Below are 21,458 nucleotides of genomic sequence, written 5' to 3'. Positions count from 1 at the left end.
TGCTTCTACATTCTTCAAGTTATATTGTAATATGCTCTACCGTTTTAAAGTTTGAGAACAAAGTTGATGATTGTTTTAGAAACAAGACATATCGTTGTTCGTTCTCAAACTATTCAGAGATAGTAGCCATCTTCCAGCCCTTTATACTACAGACTGTACTGAGTGCAAGGCGATAGAATACTGTATACCGTATTTTACTATAAAATGCTCCAGAGTCCAGACTATAAGATGCACCTAGGTTTAGAGGGCAAAAATCAGGGGAAAAAATATACTAAACCTGGTACGTCCATGGTACAGGAGCATCTTGTAGATGTTCTCCCCCAATTATTGTGTCCTCCTCCTGTCCCCCTTTGTGTCATACTCCTGTTTCTCTTTGGCATCCTCCTAATGTCCCCTTTGGGTCCTCCTGATGTTCCCTGATTGAATATTATGGAGGTACCTACAGCTGTGTGTATCTAAATAAATAGCAGTGTGCACGGTGTTAATTTGAAGTTCATAAAATATAATACACTCACCTCCAGTGACATGGAGACGTCTTCCCACAGATTTCGGTGATTTCAGCGCTGGGTGTGTCACATATATTGATAATTCTGCTCCATTATCCAAATCATAGCTGGGAGTTATATGGAGTGAACACTGGCAGCTGTAGGAGCGGAGTTTACTTCTACTGACAACAGGAACCACCTCCAGCTGTAGAGGCCTCTCATGCTGTCTGGCAGCTCCATTAACCAGGTTATGCTCTTCCTGTGCACCTAGACTTACACATATTCCACCTCTGGTCAGCCTGGCTGAAGGTGTACGGTCTCTGGATCGCCAGGTGTAGATGGTCTCCTCCTCCGGCTGGTCACGCCTTCTCAGACACACAAAGACTGTTATGTCATCAGGTCTGAAGCTCATTATCTGACAAGTCAGAGTGGTCCTGCTCATGTCAGTCAGCACATCATTCCCAGTAATGGCAGACAATGTGGGGGGATCTGGAAGAAACATATGTCATTTAATGACAGTGAAAAGTATCTAGATTTTGCTCAATAAAGCTTTTCTATGTAGCACTCTCTTAAGGCGCGTACACACGCTGCATTTTTACAAACAACAGGTCCGTCAGACCCTCCCGTGGGGCGGTCGTTCTGCCGACAGTTGCACGTGAGTACAGGCTGTCGGCAGACTGATAATACTGTTTTTGACTGATCCGCTGGGTCTTATCAGTCTGCCAACAGCTTGTACACACGTCCTACTGTCGGCAGAAAGACCGCCCCACGGGAGAGTCTGAAGAACCCGTCGTTTGTAAAAATACAGCGTGTGTACGCACCTTTAGGCTTGCATGTAAGTCTATTCAATGCTATTACTCTAACCTATTTCCCTCTTAACTACAGTACAATAGATTTGTTTCAGAGGATGCTAAATCACTGTAGAGACTACACCTCCCAGAATTCCAGAAAATACAGAAGGACCTGTGAGCTATGTGTCTTCTTTGTGATATAAAATGACAAATCATCTGAGAACAGAATAGAGTCCTCCTACAATCCCAGAAATAAATTTGCATACAAAGGCCCATTAGTGATGTCGCGGACATCAAATTTTTGGTTCGCAAATGCGAATTTTCCGCAAACCGACTTTAGTGGCCAGACGAATTGTAAAACATATAGGGGCTGTTTCTGCCCACAAAATGAATAGTAAAGTTGTTTAATAGGCCCTAACACCTGGACAGTGGTATGCCGAAGTTCCACGAAAAACTGCATCGTTTACTCAGAATCCTGTTTTACTCCCTAAAAGGCAGAAATGACATTACATTCCCAAATTTGGGGAATAACGTGCTTTAAAACATCCACATTGATCAAGTAGTATAAGGGTTAGGCCTAGTTCACACACTGACAGACAAATCAATGCGTTTACCGCACTGCAAACAACCACAAAGAGCTTTAGTTTAGCTATTTTTCAAAATAAATTGTTGAAGCCGCTGCACCAGAAGCCACAACGCTTTTACCTGGTTTTGAAAAAATTGTTTGTTGTAGCCGCTGTAGCAGAGGCCAGAACGATTTTGGCATGGTATATACATCACATACAAAAATTTACTCCTGGTCATGCTGATCTATGGCCTCATCAAGCACTCATCAAGCACAGTATATTTGAAAAACATTATGGTTTAGAAAAAAAAATGTTTAGGGAACTGAATGTCGCTTAACTCCGGATCAGTGAATAATGGCGCAAAGCGCCTATGCATAAAAATGGCGCCACATTAAAAAGATACGCCTATCACTATTTATCGTTAGTACTGCATAATAATGGCGCACAGGGAAAAATGAAGAAAAACGGCACACAGTAACGTTATTTATCAATAGTGACGTTCATATGCCAAACAGCAGACGTTATTGCCCACAGTAACGTTATTTATCAATAGCGCCCTACATTAGCCAAACTGCAGAAGTTATTTAACTGCAAAACAGTGAATGGATTTAATGTAACACTGTCAAGGTTAGGGTTAGGCACCACCAGGGGAGATTTAGGGTTAGGCACCACCAGGGGGGTCTTAGGGTTAGGCACCACCAGGGGGGTCTTAGGGTTAGGCACCAACAGAGGGGTCTTAGGGTTAGGCACCACCAGGGAGGTCTTAGGGTTAGGCACCACCAAGGGGGTCTTAGGGTTAGGCACCGCCAGAGGGGTGGTTAGGGTTAGGCACCACTAGGGAGGTCTTAGTGTTAGGCACCACCAGGGGGTGCTTAGGGTGAGGCTAGGCACCACCAGGGGGGTGGTTAGGGTTAGGCACCACCAGGGGAGTCTTAGGATTAGGTACCAAATGGGGGGTCTTAGGGTTAGGCACCACCAGGGGGGTGGTTAGGGTTAGGCACCACCAAGGAGGTCTTAGGGATAGGCACCACCAGGGGGGTGGTTAGGCACCACCATGGGGGTCTTAGGGTTAGGGATAGGTACAGAGAGGGTTCTGTGTGTTAACGCTAAATAACAATAAGGCTTTAACGTTAAATAGCGATAAGGCTTTAACGTTAAATAGCGATAAGCGGAAAACGGATTAGCGGCAACACCGTGCGCCATTATTCGCAGGCGCCATTTTCAGATTGACCCGCTTAACTCGGGTGACAGACAGTTAGGTTTATGCTTTTGTGCAGTAATCACCACAAAATAAAGTCCCTGCCAGACGCTGGGCAAGAGGGTGACTCTGAGACATCGGTTTCTTATGCTCAAACATGTCCCTCACAGAAACTTGACTGTGGGCAGATGAGCAGGAACTGGTCAAGGTTAGAGGCGGAGTGGAAGGTGGTTGAGAAGGGACAAAGACAGCAGAGGTAGACTTTGATGAAGTAGCTGGACTATGAGGAGGGTGGCTTTGAGTTTGTATGCTGCTTATCTTCATGTGTTTCACCCATTGTGGTTTGATGGGAGATCATGTGTTTTCACACCTATGTGGGATTTGGCCTCCCCATGACAGATAGCTTTCTGCGACTGTATATGCTACAATCAACACACAATGTAGGGGGGCCCTGACAGTGCAGCTTTATATAAGCCAGAAGTTACCGTAATAATATAGATGAGGGTACAGTACAATAGTGCTGCTTATGGTTTAAATGAGTGATAATTCACTTCACTCAGGTGACAGACAGCAAAATAAAACTAGACGGTGTCGTTTCTGAAAAACCACAGGATGTTGGCTATGTGTCTGATTGGCTGCATGTGGCTCCGCCCACCTTGCCAAATTTTAACCCCAGTCACCCAGTGACCCAGTGTGCCAAGTCTGGGAACTCTGGCTTTAACACGGTGAGAATTACAGCTGTTAACATTTTCACATTGAAGTCAATAGGGAAAATCTGATTGGCTTTTTTTGGCCCCGCCCACTTTTAACATTTTAATCCCAGTCAGCCAGTGACCGACTGTGCCAAGTTTGAAGTCCCTGCCATTAACAGTAAAAGAATGACAGCAACTTATACATTGTCATTGATTAGCAGTAGGTAACATTTGATTGGCTGTTTTAAGCTCCACCCATTTTTCTAAATTTTAACATTAACCATCATGCCATGGTCTGTGCCAAGTTTTGGACCTCTGGCTTTAAAACTCTGAGAGTGGCAGTAATTGAAAGTTTTACATTAAAGTGCATAGGTGAAATTTGATTGGAAGCTAGTGGCTCCGCCCACTTTTCTTATTTTTTGACCGCAATCACCCATTGAGTAACTGAGCCAAGTTTGGGACACCTGGCATTTAAACTGTGACAATAGCAGCAGTTTATCATTTTTCATTAAGGTCATTGGCTAAAATCTGATTGGCTGTTGTTGCCCCGCCCCCTTTTTTTTTACTAATGGTGAACCACAGTCACTCAGTCACTAACACTCCAAAGTTTGTGAATGCTGGCATTTAACGTGTAAAAATGGCAGCAGTTTTATTTTTTTCTATTGAAAATCAATGAATGAAATTTGATTGGTTGCTGGTGGCTCCACCCACTTTTTCAAAATTTGAAGTGTAAATCCCCAGGGACCACATTTGTGATATTCAAGGTCCCTGACATCAATATTGTGAGAATGGCAGCCTTTTTAATTTTTCCCATTTAAATCAATTTAAAGAAATCTGATTGGTCGGTTTTGGCTCCGCCCACTTTTAAGAATTTTAATCCCAGTCCCTGAGTGACCAACTGTGCCAAGTGTCAGGACCCTGTCATTAGCCGTCTAAGAGCAGCAGCAATTTTAATTTTTCCCATTTAAACTAATGGCTGAAATTTGATTGGCTGTGGTAGACTCCGCCCACTTTTTACACATTTTAAACCCAGTCACCCAGTGACCCTCTGTACCAAGTCTGGGAACTCTGGCTTTAATACAGTGAGAGTTACAGCGGTTTACATTTTCCCATTGAAGTCAATAGGGAAAATCTTATTGGCTGTTTGTGGCTCCACCCACTTTTTGGGGTCCCCAAAATGTGACAGAATGTTTCAGCCTCACCCCATGACCAAGTGACCCAAGTTTGGTGAGTGTAACTTCAAAGCTGTACGAGTGGCAAAAGTTTCAAAATTTCCAATGAAAGTCTATGGGAAAAATGGGGTCTTTGGGGGTCCGCCACAGGGGCCCGGAGGGTGGGATTGCTTAAAAAAAGCACAAGCAACCTATTCGGGTATGAGCCGAACAAGTGTGCAAAGTTTCAGAATTCTACTCCTAAAACTCTGGGAGGAGCAGCGTATAGAAAATTGCTAAATTTTCATTGGCCGTTGGTAGCTCCGCCCACTTTGGGGTGACCCCCCCCAAAATACATATTTTTATTTGGGGTGACACCAACCATATGTGGTTCGAGTATGGGGAGTGTAGCTTCAAAATTGTAGGAGTGGCAGCGATTTGAAATTTTTCCCTGTCAAAGTCAATACGAAAAAAGGGGTCTTCCGGGGTCCGCCTCAGGGGCCCGGAGGGAGGGATCACTTAATAAAGCACAAGCAACGTACTTCGCTATAAGAAGAATAAGTGTGGAAAGTTTGGGGCTTGTACCCCTGAAACTGTGGGAGGAGTAGCGTTTAGAAAATGGGTTTCGCTAATAATAATAAGAAGAAGAAGCTGAACTCGAAGAACAAGATGTTGGCTATTTACATAGCCAACATAAAAAAACAGCCCTTACAAGGGCTATTCAGGAGGTACTGTAGCACTTGCAGCGCTGTACACCTGTCTGCTCTCCTACAACAGCTGAAGTCCTCTATCTGAACAGTGGACACACAGAACAGCAATAGAACAATAGCAAGAAACACAATGATCCAGCCCTTATAAGGGATACTGGGTGATCAGGACACTGAAACTGCAAAAACTGCACTAAACACACAGAAAAGCAAGCTATCTACCGCTATCCCTATCAGCAGCACTTTCTCCCTACACTGCTTCACACAGCACACAGGCAGCCTGTGTGCTGTGTGAAGAAGGTCTCAATGATGTCCCAAGGATGTGTAAACATCTGCCTCAGATTTATGTCAGGTAAACTGAACTAAAAGGAAAGGACTTTCTTTTGATTGATTGATTCTGAATTTCTCCTTGAGTCAGATTTTTCAGTATTAAATTGTATAAAATAAGAATAAATAAGAACAAAATACATATTTCTTTCATAACCATGTGATGGATCAAACGTGCATAACATATACATCAAAACACACTTACTAATATCTATATTAAACCATAAAATCCTAAAGGGTTATATTCTTGAAGAGGAAAAACTTCCTCTTTCTTATAATTAATTTTGTTATTTGAAAATCCGACAGTCTATCTGGATGACTTTAGTTTGAAGAGATGAAAGCAATGTTGAAGAAGGGAATAAAGGAAGGCCTGATCACTAAAAAAAAGAACATAAGTCTTTATTAGCAAAAAAAATCCTACTACTGTCACATATCATGCTCTCCCTAAGGTATACACAAGTATAACCAAACCTCCTATTGTTTAAATTCAGGCAATAATTAATTGACCAAACAGTGTTGGAAATTTGTTTATTTCTTTTTCTCCTCCAATTTATGGAAGTATTGCCTTTGTATCTGCAAGGATTTGTTGAACTGTTTACAAGATGTGAAAGTGTCAGAAAAAACATACTTGACGAGCCTTGATTTGGAAACTCTCTCTTCAGCAATATACAGCATGAACTGGGCTTCAATGCTGTACGTTAATTTTTGAACACCAGAGGTATCCAGTATAGTGGCCACTCAAATTTCCTGTTGAGACTGTTTAAATCCATCCAGGAGTACAACTATTTCTTATTTGTTCAGAAGTATTACCTACAGATATGAGGCAGCGTTATGGGGACTTTGTATAGCCCTTAGGGCCCGTTTCCACTATAGCGTTGCGAAATCGCCGGCGAATCACCGCAGGCAAATCGCATGCGGGTGCGATTCCGCATGCGTTTTTTGCCGCGATTTCGCATAGGTATGGCTGTATGCGAATTTAACCATGTCACTGCTTGTGTAAATTAACATTAATACCTATGCGAAATCGCGGCAAAAAACGCATGGGGAAAACGCATGCGATTTCCCTATTAAATACATTGCGTGCGATTCGCCTGCATTCCACACGCAGGCGAATTCTGAGGGCCCTACCATGCAGATTTTTTCTGCACAGAAAAACGTGCGGGGAAACGCACAAGTGGAAACAGTCCCATCCACTTGTACTGACTGTGCGAATCCGCATGCGGGCAACGCATGCGGATTCGCGATAGTGGAAACGGGCCCTTAGAGATGGCTCGACCTGTCCACTGGTTAATAACGGCTGATCGCATTTGTGTCACCTGCCGTGTTCAAATCAAACCCCATACATCATCAAAAACCCACCTCGTTCGTATTTAGAGATAACAGGATGTCTAATTCTCCCTTACCTGGTAGTAATAAATCACTGTAATCTGAGCTGACACCTCTGTCTGATCTGTGCCAATAATGTGCAGTGTTCAAACAGGCTATATCTAAACACAGGAATTAACTCTGCATGTGTTCCGATGAAACCAGGAAGTAACTAAACAGCAGCATCTCTGTAGAGAAATGTAAGCAGTAACAAAGAAATGCTTTTCTGTAAAGGATATTATGAAGTTGCTTTTCTTTTAGAGCAGAGAGGAAGTCCTGAGTTTAGGTTCGCTTTAACTTCTGAAGAGAATATAAATATCTGTAATAAACAATTAACAGACTGCGCTCAAGTAACACTGGTGATTTTAATAATAAATAAAATGCTGATAGCTCTTCAGGGATATTCCCTTCAATAAAAGTCCATAAAAACAAATATGAATAAAAAGATTAAAAATGAATAAAATGACTGGATGAATCAACTTAATATGATATAATTATTTGGCTGGTGGAGTAGTGATAGGTTTCCTCCCATATATAGTGATATCCCACTAGAGTACGTCACAAGGATTATTTGTTAGTGTTGGTAGACACGACAGTGCTTCTGTACCTGCTGTTTTAATCTTGCAGGATCACTTTGGTTTAAGTGTCTAATGCCTTTAAGGTGCAGTTGCGGACAGTGCTAGGTTTATATACAGTTCTTAATTGATAGCTTTCAATGGATACTTCTCACCCGTCCTGGTCTTGTTGTTGTTCATACGCGCTGTGGTGGGGAGCCGCTCTATCTCACCCGCCCTGGCCGGTGGCGAGGTGAGAGAGACTGGACAAGCGCTGCTGTCGGGCTGGTTAGCCCGGCTCCCTGGGATTCCGGAGATGTGCCTAAGCGGAGATGATACTTCCGTATTGCCCAATGGAGTCGACAGCTGCGCAGCTTCAGCACGTCTCCTCTCCCCTCTGGTGTGACGTCACTAGTGCAACCACAGCTGACGTTTCGGGAGGAACGCCTCCCTTTCTCAAAGCTAGGTTGCGGAAGGGGATTGGGGACTTGCTTATGAAGCCTCACCCACATTGACTTGTCATTCAAATGCATATAAATCCAAATCTTTATTTAATCCATGTGGGGTTAGGGATCCTAGATTGTAGATCCACATAGTTTCCTTATGTGACATTTCTAATAAGTTATCTCCACCTCTCCAAGATTTACCCACTTGTTCTATTGCGCAGAATCTCGTTCCCTTAAAGGAACATCCATGATCACTCTTATAATGTGCTGAAAGAGGGTGTTTTTTATTTCCTTTTTTGATGTTAGTGCAGTGCTCACTTAATCTTTCCTTCAGAGCACGCTTTGTTCTTCCCACATATTGTTTTTGGCAGGGGCATATTAACACGTATATAACACCCTTTGTATCGCAATTTGTCACATCTTTGATTTTGAATGTTTCTTTACTGGACAAGACATTGTAGATCCTCTCTACTGGTGTGTTGGATTCACGGCACGCTCTACAAAACCCATATTTTTTAAAATACCCCCCCCCCCCGATTTTTTCGATTTATCAGATTTTATAGAGGGGGCCATGATGTTCCCCAAATTCCTTGTTTTTTTAAAAACCATTGTGGCTTTTTCTGGTAGAATAGATGTGAGTAGGGGATCTTCTCTTAATAGATGCCAATATTTGCTCACTATGTTCTTCACTTTGTGGGCTTGTGAAGAGTACTGAATAATTAAATTTGGTTGTTGATCCCTACATTCCCTAGGTGTATCTCTAGGTTGTAAAAGCTTCTGTCTTTCTGTATTTTTTGCTCTCTCTTTGGCCTCTAAAATTAGCTTTTTGTCATATCCATTATTTTCAAATCTATCCTGCAGTACAGCTGACTCTGCTTCGAAATCTGCAACCTTGGAGCAGTTTCTCCTCAGCCTTAGGAACTGCCCTCCCGGGATGTTCATGAGCCATTTGAGATGATGGCAACTGTCTACATTAATGTAGCTGTTAATGTCCACCGGCTTTAGATACGTTTTTGTTAATATGGATCCTTCTTCTCTATAGATTGTTAGATCCAAAAAATTAACCTCTTGTTGGCTATAATCACCTGTGAATTTCAAATTGTAGTCATTGTTATTGATCCAGCCGATAAATGTATCCAGACTGGTTCTGGTGCCCTGCCAGATGAAAAAGGCATCATCTATGAATCTCCTCCAGAGCACCAGGGAGGGCCCGGGGCCCCCGGGACCAAAAAGTTGAAATCGTTCCCAGTGGGCCATATACAGATTTGCGAATGAGGGAGCAAACCTCGTCCCCATCGCTGTCCCGGTGCTCTGGAGGAAAAACTCGCCCCCATATGCAAAGTAGTTATGCTTCAATATGAAGCCTATGCTGTCCAGAATGAACTGGACCTGTTTATCTTCCAAGCTTCCCGATTCCTGTAAGAAAAACTGTGATGTCTCAATTCCCCTCTTATGTGGGATCACAGTGTACAGTGAACTGACGTCCATTGTGCATAGCTAGTAGTCCTCTTTCCAAGTATACTGGTCAAGTATCCCTAAGAAGTGTCCAGTGTCCTTAATGTAACTTGGAGTCTTCTTCACTAATTCCTGCAAATAAATGTCAACATATTGGGATAAATTGGACGTCATGGAGCCAATCCCTGATATGATTGGTCTCCCTGGTGGATCAGATAATCCTTTATGTATTTTCGGAAGATGGTAATAGACAGGAATCCTGGGGTTGTCTATATATAGATATGCCCACTCTTCTTCATTAATAATCCCTGTGTGTTTTGCTTCTTACAATAGAGTCTTCAACCTCTTAAGGAATTTGTGTGTGGGATCCATCTTAAGTGGTTGATATGTAGCTAAATTGTGTAATTGTCGCATGGCTTCTAAATGATACTGCTCCTGACTCTGTATGACTACACCCCCCCACCCCCCCCCCCCCCTTGTCAGCTGGCCTGATCACAATGGTATTGTCATTTTGCAGTCTCTTCATTGCTTGCCTTTCTAATGGAGATAGATTATCCGTAAAGTAGGTCTTCACTTTCTTAATATCTTCTAATACTAATGTCTCAAAAGAATTCATGGCTTTACTTGCTTCTTGGACTGGGTTAAATTTGGATTTACATTTTAATCCTGAGTGTTTGTAGATATCCACCCATGTAGGACTTTCTGCTGGATATGTAACGGTTTTCTTCATGAAGTATTTCTTTAAGCAGAGTTTCCTCATGAATTTTTTAATGCCTATGAAAGCCTCGAATTTATTGAGCTTTCCACCTGGTGCAAACTTGATACCCTTTGTGAGTACTGCATGTTCAACTGTGGTAAGGATCCTGGGGCTCAGATTAAATACCCCTCCCTCCCCCACTGATGGCGTGATCTCTAATGGTCTTTCTATTTCCTGCGACTTCTTGGATAACCCCCTTCCCCTCGACCCTCTTGCTCTATATCTATCTTCCTGTCTTTGATGTAATGATCCATTTTTTGCTGTTGTAATTAGTCGGGAGGATTTTTCTTGTGTAGTTGTTGCTTTGTGATGCTTCTTGTTTCCCTTTGAAAATTTGGCATTCCGAACGTGAGAGCCGTTCGGTAATCCAAAAAATGTACGTTAGATTTAGGATTGGCCCCTAAGGCATTATAAGGATTGGTTGTAGGGACATCTGGATGTATTTCTACATCACTTATCATCTTCTGTTCATTACCATTACTAACCGTTATTGTGGATGGCTGAAGCTGTTTCCCTATACTTCAGCCATCCACAATAACGGTTAGTAATGGTAATGAACAGAAGATGCTAAGTGATGTAGAAATACATCCAGATGTCCCTACAACCAATCCTTATAATGCCTTAGGGGCCAATCCTAAATCTAACGTACATTTTTTGGATTACCGAACGGCTCTCACGTTCGGAATGCCAAATTTTCAAAGGGAAACAAGAAGCATCACAAAGCAACAACTACACAAGAAAAATCCTCCCGACAAATTACAACAGCAAAAAATGGATCATTACATCAAAGACAGGAAGATAGATATAGAGCAAGAGGGTCGAGGGGAAGGGGGTTATCCAAGAAGTCGCAGAAAATAGAAAGACCATTAGAGATCATGGCATCAGTGGGGGAGGGAGGGGTATTTAACCACTTAAGCCCGAAGGGTTAAAAATTTTTTACATCCGAGCAACTTTCACCCCCCATTCATTTGCCAATAACTTTATCACTACTCATCACAATTAATTGATCTATATCTTGTTTTTTCCGCCACCAATTAGGCTTTCTGTGGGTGGTATATTTTGCTAAGAGCCACTTTACTGTAAATGCATTTTAACAGGAAGAATAAGAAAAAAATGGAAAAAATTCATTCTTTCTCAGTTTTCAGCCATTATAGTTTTAAAATAATACATGCCTCCATAATTAAAACTCACGTATTGTATTTGCCCATATGCCCCGGGTATTTCACCGTTAAAATTATGTCCCTATCACAATGTATGGCGACAATATTTTATTTGGAAATAAAGGTGCATTTTTTCCGTTTTGCGTCCATCACTGTTTAGAAGCCCATAATTTATTAAATCATATTGATATACTCCTTTGACATGAATATTTAAAAAGTTCAGACCCTTAGGTAACTATTTATGGTTTTTTTTTTTTTTTTTTATTATTGTAATTTTTTTTTATTTAAACTTGTATGTGGGTATTTTTTGGTGTGGGAGGTAAACAGGGTTTTTTTTAATATATTTATAGGTTTATTCTTAAAACTTTTTTTTTTTAAGGTGTAATTTGCTATTTGGCCACAAGATGGCCAGAATCAAAAAGTCCTGGGAGCGATCGATCTCGCTCCCAGGCAGAAGAAAGGAGACCAGAGCTCAGAAAAGCCGCAGCGTCTGAAGAGACGCTGTCGGCTTTTCTCCGGGGGGGTCCGATCAGCGAAATGGATTTATAATCCCTTTCACTGATCGGTGGGCTAGCGGCCAGCAGCGGGGGCGCGCACGGGGGGGGCCTGCGGGCGCGCGCGCGCGCGCGCAGCCCAACTGGACGAGAAATCTCGTCCAGTTGGGCTTAAGTGGTTAATCTGAGCCCCAGGATCCTTACCACAGTTGAACATGCAGTACTCACAAAGGGTATCAAGTTTGCACCAGGTGGAAAGCTCAATAAATTCGAGGCTTTCATAGGCATTAAAAAATTCATGAGGAAACTCTGCTTAAAGAAATACTTCATGAAGAAAACCGTTACATATCCAGCAGAAAGTCCTACATGGGTGGATATCTACAAACACTCAAGATTAAAATGTAAATCCAAATTTAACCCAGTCCAAGAAGCAAGTAAAGCCATGAATTCTTTTGAGACATTAGTATTAGAAGATATTAAGAAAGTGAAGATCTACTTTACGGATAATCTATCTCCATTAGAAAGGCAATCAATGGAGAGAATGCAAAATGACAATACCATTGTGATCAGGCCAGCTGACAAGGGGGGGGGGGGTGTAGTCATACAGAGTCAGGAGCAGGATCATTTAGAAGCCATGCGACAATTACACAATTTAGCTACATATCAACCACTTAAGATGGATCCCACACACAAATTCCTTAAGAGGTTGAAGACTCTATTGTAAGAAGCAAAACACACAGGGATTATTAATGAAGAAGAGTGGGCATATCTATATATAGACAACCCCAGGATTCCTGTCTATTACCATCTTCCGAAAATACATAAAGGATTATCTGATCCACCAGGGAGACCAATCATATCAGGGATTGGCTCCATGACGTCCAATTTATCCCAATATGTTGACATTTATTTGCAGGAATTAGTGAAGAAGACTCCAAGTTACATTAAGGACACTGGACACTTCTTAGGGATACTTGACCAGTATACTTGGAAAGAGGACTACTGGCTATGCACAATGGATGTCAGTTCACTGTACACTGTGATCCCACATAAGAGGGGAATTGAGACATCACAGTTTTTCTTACAGGAATCGGGAAGCTTGGAAGATAAACAGGTCCAGTTCCTTCTGGACAGCATAGGCTTCATATTGAAGCATAACTACTTTGCATATGGGGGCGAGTTTTTCCTCCAGAGCACCGGGACAGCGATGGGGACGAGGTTTGCTCCCTCATTCGCAAATCTGTATATGGCCCACTGGGAACGATTTCAACTTTTTGGTCCCGGGGGCCCCGGGCCCTCCCTGGTGCTCTGGAGGAGATTCATAGATGATGCCTTTTTCATCTGGCAGGGCACCAGAACCAGTCTGGATACATTTATCGGCTGGATCAATAACAATGACTACAATTTGAAATTCACAGGTGATTATAGCCAACAAGAGGTTAATTTTTTGGATCTAACAATCTATAGAGAAGAAGGATCCATATTAACAAAAACGTATCTAAAGCCGGTGGACATTAACAGCTACATTAATGTAGACAGTTGCCATCATCTCAAATGGCTCATGAACATCCCGGGAGGGCAGTTCCTAAGGCTGAGGAGAAACTGCTCCAAGGTTGCAGATTTCGAAGCAGAGTCAGCTGTACTGCAGGATAGATTTGAAAATAATGGATATGACAAAAAGCTAATTTTAGAGGCCAAAGAGAGAGCAAAAAATACAGAACGACAGAAGCTTTTACAACCTAGAGATACACCTAGGGAATGTAGGGATCAACAACCAAATTTAATTATTCAGTACTCTTCACAAGCCCACAAAGTGAAGAACATAGTGAGCAAATATTGGCATCTATTAAGAGAAGATCCCCTACTCACATCTATTCTACCAGAAAAAGACACAATGGTTTTTAAAAAAACAAGGAATTTGGGGAACATCCTGGCCCCCTCTATAAAATCTGATAAATCGAAAAAATCGGGGGGGGGGGGGGTATTTTAAAAAATGTGGGTTTTGTAGAGCGTGCCGTGAATCCAACACACCAGTAGAGAGGATCTACAATGTCTCGTCCAGTAAAGAAACATTCAAAATCAAAGATGTGACAAATTGCGATACAAAGGGTGTTATATACGTGTTAATATGCCCCTGCCAAAAACAATATGTGGGAAGAACAAAGCGTGCTCTGAAGGAAAGATTAAGTGAGCACTGCACTAACATCAAAAAAGGAAATAAAAAACACCCTCTTTCAGCACATTATAAGAGTGATCATGGATGTTCCTTTAAGGGAACGAGATTCTGCGCAATAGAACAAGTGGGTAAATCTTGGAGAGGTGGAGATAACTTATTAGAAATGTCACATAAGGAAACTATGTGGATCTACAATCTAGGATCCCTAACCCCACATGGATTAAATAAAGATTTGGATTTATATGCATTTGAATGACAAGTCAATGTGGGTGAGGCTTCATAAGCAAGTCCCCAATCCCCTTCCGCAACCTAGCTTTGAGAAAGGGAGGCGTTCCTCCCGAAACGTCAGCCGTGGTTGCACTAGTGACGTCACACCAGAGGGGAGAGGAGACGTGCTGAAGCTGCGCAGCTGTCGACTCCATTGGGCAATACGGAAGTATCATCTCCGCTTAGGCACATCTCCGGAATCCCAGGGAGCCGGGCTAACCAGCCCGACAGCAGCGCTTGTCCAGTCTCTCTCACCTCGCCACCGGCCGGGGCGGGTGAGATAGAGCGGCTCCCCACCACAGCGCGTATGAACAACAACAAGACCAGGACGGGTGAGAAGTATCCATTGAAAGCTATCAATTAAGAACTGTATATAAACCTAGCACTGTCCGCAACTGCACCTTAAAGGCATTAGACACTTAAACCAAAGTGATCCTGCAAGATTAAAACAGCAGGTACAGAAGCACTGTCGTGTCTACCAACACTAACAAATAATCCTTGTGACGTACTCTAGTGGGATATCACTATATACGGGAGGAAACCTATCACTACTCCACCAGCCAAATAATTATATCATATTAAGTTGATTCATCCAGTCATTTTATTCATTTTTAATCTTTTTATTCATATTTGTTTTTATGGACTTTTATTGAAGGGAATATCACTGAAGAGCTATCAGCATTGTATTTATTATTAAAATCACCAGTGTTACTTGAGCGCAGTCTGTTAATTGTTTATTTTAGATTGTAACTATAAGGAAGTGGGACTCCTTCAAACAGCACGTGCAGCACACCAACTAGGGCGCAACACTATCTGACAACTTTTATAAATATCTGTAAGTATTAGGACTGGAAACCAGTCCTTCTATTGTAAGCCCTTTTTTAGTCTAGGTAGTGTATTATCCTGAAATATAGCTTTTACTCAAAACTGGCTTAAAAAGGGGGTTGTGATCACAAATATCACCACCTACACATGTAACTTAAAAATGGGGTAATATATATATGTATAAGGTATAAGGGGTGACACAGAAGCCTCCACAATTGGTCAGTTCGAACATGGATAACTTCCTGTACACTTCACCAAAGAGTGCTGGTTGGACAAGTGGGGACATCACTCCCCATCTAGACTCCCCTATTTTCTGAAGTACCAAATATTTCCCAAAGACTAACATATACCCAGTAAAATAGTGTCAAAATCCAACATGTTTCACCCCTAAGTATATGAGGCTTCATCAGGGAAAACAGTTAAAGTGTAATGCTAAAATTTGGGGGAGGGGCAATCATGATGCATAATTATTGTGTGATAGATATTTCTGCTTGAATAAAATATGTAGCTTGTTATGTCTCATACGGTATGCCTGTTTGGAGTTGTGGGCCTTATATGTTCTTCAAGCAGAGGTGCACATCACTGACAGGTTCATGTACATTTTGCTCCGCCCACAGTAGCTCATGACTACACCTCCATTTTTTTTGAAGCCTATGGCTGAAGGTTTGGCAGGAACAAGTCTTTATTGTCTTTCCTGGCTTCAAAAGTTGGGAGGTATGCTAATCAGAAAGGTCTCAGATAAGCATATGGCCAATACTATGTTAGAAATTCCAAGTTAGTGAATATTTTATGCTAATTTTATGCAAATCTATGCAGGTTGGAACATTATCAGCTGCTACACCTGATTGGTTAATTTCCAAGCTGCATACATTTAAATTAATATTTGTATTAACTCAAAATAATTAGCATTTCGTCATTCCGGGCAACAATCATTAAGCATCTGTAAGGGGCCTTTAGAGAGAATGAGAATGATAGAAGTGGAGCACAATTTGAAAATTGCTGTCTGCTCCACGCTTACATAATAAACCCATTTCTTATTGCACAAGAGCCCTATATGTGGAAGGCAAAACTGCCCTATGCCTGTCGCTAGAGAGACATCTTAAAATAAAATTACGGTGGTTTGCCCGGTATAAGAGTGAATATTAGGTGAACCTCAATGTAACACAAATGATTGGCAGGGGATAAATAACATCATACAATGAAAGCAGTAATGTGGAATTTCAGCACTCACCTTTTTTGACCCCCATCAGGTAGTACACTACACATGCCACCAGCAGTAATGTACAAAGCAGAGTCCCGAACACTGATCCAACTATTGTTCCAGTGCTGTTTTCTTTGTCTAAAATCACACAAGATATTTAACTGAAATATTCTTTTATGGAAAGCACTGTCCATGTACTCCTCATAAATTGTTGGAATAAACAGAAATATACAGATAGGGGAATGGGAAATGGTAATATACTGGCTATCCATCTGTGATATATCATGTAAGCTGAATTAGCTCCTGCATATGATGTCAGAGATACACACTACTCATGTTTTCTAGGCACCTAGCCAATCAGTAACCCACACTCACCACTCCTACAGACCGAGCAACCAACCAACTTTAAAAGGAAAATTTCAAATATGGGAGGCCACCACAGGCAACCACTAGATGCACATAAGGGGAGAATAAACCTGCCCCCACTCAAGCTAAGAAGTAGCTCTCCATAGACAGGAAAAGAGTGACCACACCCATCCACCAGGTGGATATATGTATATACTTTTTGAGAAATACAGAGGTGCCAATATAGGATAAAATATGCTAAAAAAAACCCCATTTATAAACTGGGCAGAAAAAGCACAATTGTTGGAGTAAGAATAAACATTTTTTATGATACATCACTGTTGTGTCTTCTCTGGGGAGGTAGGTCCACCGTTACCCACCATTAAGGTTTTAACACATTTTATCTTATATTGGCGCTTCTGTACTTCTCAAAAACTTTTAGTAAGAGGGCTTTTTGGTCCTTTCTAGGTCCTTACACATTGCTAGGAGTTGAGGTCCATGAGCTTGCTGGGCAATCTGTAATTCTGGGTGTTTAAAGTCCTACCCCATAGAGCCACATTAATCCATGCCATGCACTGATGAGGATCAATCAATCCGATACAGTCTGTATGCATGTTGGGTTAATGTGGCTCGGAACAATTAACAAGATGACACATCATTGCATTGCAGTGGTTCTGGAGGTGCGGCTAGCTTACAGGGACAACAAAGCAACGATTTGCATATTCAACCGTGATGCAATGGGGGAGACCTCATATGCTCACTCCAAACTAAATAATTGCACATACCTTCTGTTTTAAGAAGGCAGATTTCTGTTTTGCATAGTGCTTTTAGTAAGAGGGTTTTTTGGTCTCTTTTAGCCCCTTACACACTAAAGGGTTAAAAAAGGAGAAAAGTATACAGAAGAGTACATGTTCCTGATATGCTATGCCCATGTTTTCTGTCAATAGTGGGGGTTGCCCAGCATCTCTTGCCAGACCTGTCGCTCTTTCACGGCGGGACTTTTGGGGGTGAGATTGGTGAAGGGGAACAGTGCAGCAACTGGTACCTCACAAGCAGGAGGTACTAGATCATATTTTAAATGGCACTTGGTCACTCCCTAATCTTATTGCACCCAATATCCCACCTTTTACAGCCACTACTGGTGAGTCAGTGCCTACTGACAATCTGGCACCAGTTGACTTTTACTAGTTATTACTCACAGTGTAATTGTTGCAGAATATATTTAGTTATTTTAAGTATTTATATAGTGCCGACATATTACGCAGCGCTGTACAGAGTATATATTGTCTTATCACTAACTGTCCCTCAGAGGGGCTCACAATATAGTCCCTACCATTGTCATATGTCTATGTATATATCATGTATGCATTGTAGTCTAGGGCCAATTTAGGGGGAAGCCAATTAACTTAACTGTATGTTTTTGGGATGTGGGAGGAAACTGGAGTGCCCTGAAGAAAACCCACGCAGACACGGGGAGAACATACAAACTCCTTGCAGATGTTGACCTGGCTATGATTGGAACCAGGGACCCAGCGCTGCCAGGCGAGAGCGTTAACCACTACGCCACCGTGCTGCCCAAGCAGCATAGTCAAGCAGACTAACTTGTCTGCACAACAATTTTTATCTCAGAACCCCACCCACTGTATGGTGACCAAATGGGAGCCCACCACCATGCCTAAAAAATTAAAACTTTTCTTGGCCTGACACTGGGCATGGGTATAAGTCAAAAGCCACAGCTTAGGATGTACTGGTCAAAATACATCTTTCATAACGCACTTCTCTATCCAGCTACAATGGGCAGGCAGCTGTATGAATTGCGGTCAAAATTCATACATTTTAACAACAAAACTAACAGTCTTCCAAGAACGAACACTGCCCATGACAGGCTTTTCAAGCCTGTTGACCCACCTCACTGCAGTATTTAGGGAAGACTATACCCAAAAGTGTGACATCGCTGTAGATAAGTCCCTGGTGCCCTTTAACGGGAAACTTGAGATGATGCAGTACATTCCAAGTAAGTGGGCAAGGTATGGGCTAAAAATGTACAAGGTATTTGAGAGTAGCTCTGGCTACAAATATGCCTTCAAAGTGAATGAAGGGCACAATACATCAGTACCAGTGGGAAAATTGTCGTGGAGCTGATAAACCCACTTCTCTACCAAGGCTACCACCTGTATGTCGACAATTTTAACTCAAGTGTAACCTTATTCAAATTCCTGTATTCAGCCCAGACTGGCGCTTGTGGAATGGTGAGGTCCAACCATTTAGGCCTCCCACAACAGGTAGTTAATAGAAAATTGCAGCGAAGAGAGTCGTACAGCTTCAGATGTGATGAGCATCTTGCTTTAAAATATGGAGATAAAAGTGACGTGATGATATTGACATGTATCAACACAGAAGCCACAATTCCTATGATGTTGAGAGTGAACTGAAAGGCCAGAGGCAATTGTTGCTTACAACAAAAATATGGGAGCAGTGGACTTGGCAGATCAGCTGTTGGCTCCTTATTCGCTGAAGAAAAAGAGGATGGCCCGGTAGCGCTTTACTTGTTCCAGGTGGCATTGCATAATGCATTTGTCATCTACATAAAAACAGGCCAATGGGACACCTATCTTCAGTTTTAGGAGGAAGTCCTGACGACCCGCATCTTTAACCCTGGCCAAACTGCACAACAACATGATCCAACTCATTCGGAAAATACAATTAGACAAGAAAAACATTTTCCTGTGATAAATAATACCCCCAAATGAAGTGAAACCAAAACCCCAAAGAAGATGCAGAGTATGTGCCAAATACAAGAGAGGGAAGGAGTTCAGGTATTTTTGCCTAAAATGTCCCAAAGCCAGCACTGTGTGTTGCCAAGTGCTCTGAGGCATACCACACTGTCACTGATTATTAGATTTTTGTGTGTGTGTGTCTGTGCCTTTTTTCATAACTCGGACATATTTTACTGGCCTTTTCCCCTTTCCTATATATTCATGTCACTTAGTGTCCCTGAGCTCACTTTTGGCCTACCATTATGTTTTTAGGGTGTTTGAGGAAACCTGATGCTTGGGGAATTACAATAACACATACAAGCTTCAAAATTGAGCTTGATCCCTGCTGCAAGGTGAGAGTGTTGGCCACATGCTAAGACTGCAGACCATCTCCAATACTTCTAGACCGCCAATGGTAAGACCCATTGTATTTGTCATCACTGTTAAGAGAAGTGATATATTCAAATTAGCTATATATGGCCTTTTTTTAATTGGGACAAATTGAAAATACATTGTGGTATGTTTTAAAGCTTGGACTCATGTCACATAAAAAAGGCGGGGGCAAACTCAGAATCAGAATCAGAATCATTTATTTCGCCAAGCATGAGCAACCATGCCCGGAATTATTTTTGGCACATACATATAGCTCAGGAAGAAAACAGAGAAGAGTGCATAGCAGCAGGGATAGATTACATTACATTTGCATACAATTTGCGTCAGAAAAATTACATACATCACATTTGTGGCCTTGAGCTGACCAGCGGTTAGCCTTGTTGGCCTTGTGAGGTTGTTGCTTCAGTTGACCGAACGGGAGTGTCGCAGCCGGCCCCCCGCTTGTTGGTCTTGCACAGATGGGAGTATGTGGAGTAAGTTCAAGTGGCTGACAGCCGATGGGAAGAAGGAGTTCCTATGTCTCGCAGTCTTTGTGGGGATGGCCCGAAGTCTTCGGCCCAGGGGGAGAACACTGAAGTAACAGTGGCCTGGGTGCGAGGGATCATTGGCAATCCTCAATGCCCTGGATTTCAGTCTCTTGTTGTGCAGTAGTGCAAGTGAGTGGAGGGGGCACACGATGATCCTCTCCGCCGACCTGATGACCCTCTGTAGTTTGAGCTTGTCACTGGCGGTGGCGCCATCATACCAGACCAGGATGGAAGAGCAGAGGATTGACTCGATGGTGGCGGAGTAGAAGCTGGTCAGAATCTCTTGGCCAGAAACTCCATCCAATTTCAAAAAAATTGGCATTTACAAATTACTGAATAATGACACTTGGGAAAGTTTAAAAAACACTACACGTGCAGGTAGATCACAAAACACCCAATTTGAATAGCCGTGGTTGTTAGCCTTACAAAATGGTGACATTTGTGGTCTTTTTCTGATTCCAATCTCTCCTGGGAATATGCAAATAAACAACTGCGCTGTAACAATTAGTGAAAAAAAATAATGCACCTTGGGTATAATGAATTGCTGCCACAACAGTTGTTACTAAGTGTCATTTTAACCATTGTTCACCAACAAACTACGGAAACTGAGTAAGCGCAAAGAAACGGCGCGCAAGTCAGGCAACCTGGAGGACTACAGGACGCCAAGAAACAACTTCAACCAGGAACTAAGAGCTGCCAGGAAGGAGTACTTTGAGAAGATGAGACACAACCTAAGCTCGAATGACCCACGAGCAGTTTGGAAAGGACTCAAGGTTGCAACTAACTATAAGCCCCTCAACAACATGCAACTTCTAGCACA

The 21,458-nt window shown here is 42.2% G+C and overlaps 1 protein-coding gene across 1 annotated transcript in view; it reads right to left on the bottom strand.

Annotated features, from left to right (window-relative positions):
* Positions 1–21,458, bottom strand: part of LOC137538351 (uncharacterized) — a 169,857-nt gene that overhangs the window by 101,399 nt on the left and 47,000 nt on the right. Inside the window, exons 4-5 of the mRNA XM_068260459.1 lie at positions 16,648–16,755; positions 516–974 (exon numbers count right to left, since the gene is read on the bottom strand). Coding sequence (XP_068116560.1) covers positions 516–974; positions 16,648–16,755 — 567 coding nt within the window. The remainder of the gene's footprint in view (positions 1–515; positions 975–16,647; positions 16,756–21,458) is intronic.

Source organism: Hyperolius riggenbachi, chromosome 11 (genome assembly GCF_040937935.1).
Source record: "Hyperolius riggenbachi isolate aHypRig1 chromosome 11, aHypRig1.pri, whole genome shotgun sequence".
NCBI classification, from domain to species: Eukaryota; Metazoa; Chordata; class Amphibia; order Anura; family Hyperoliidae; genus Hyperolius; species Hyperolius riggenbachi.
Note: the sequence above shows the minus strand (reverse complement) of the source record. Positions and strands in the feature narration are given on the sequence as shown.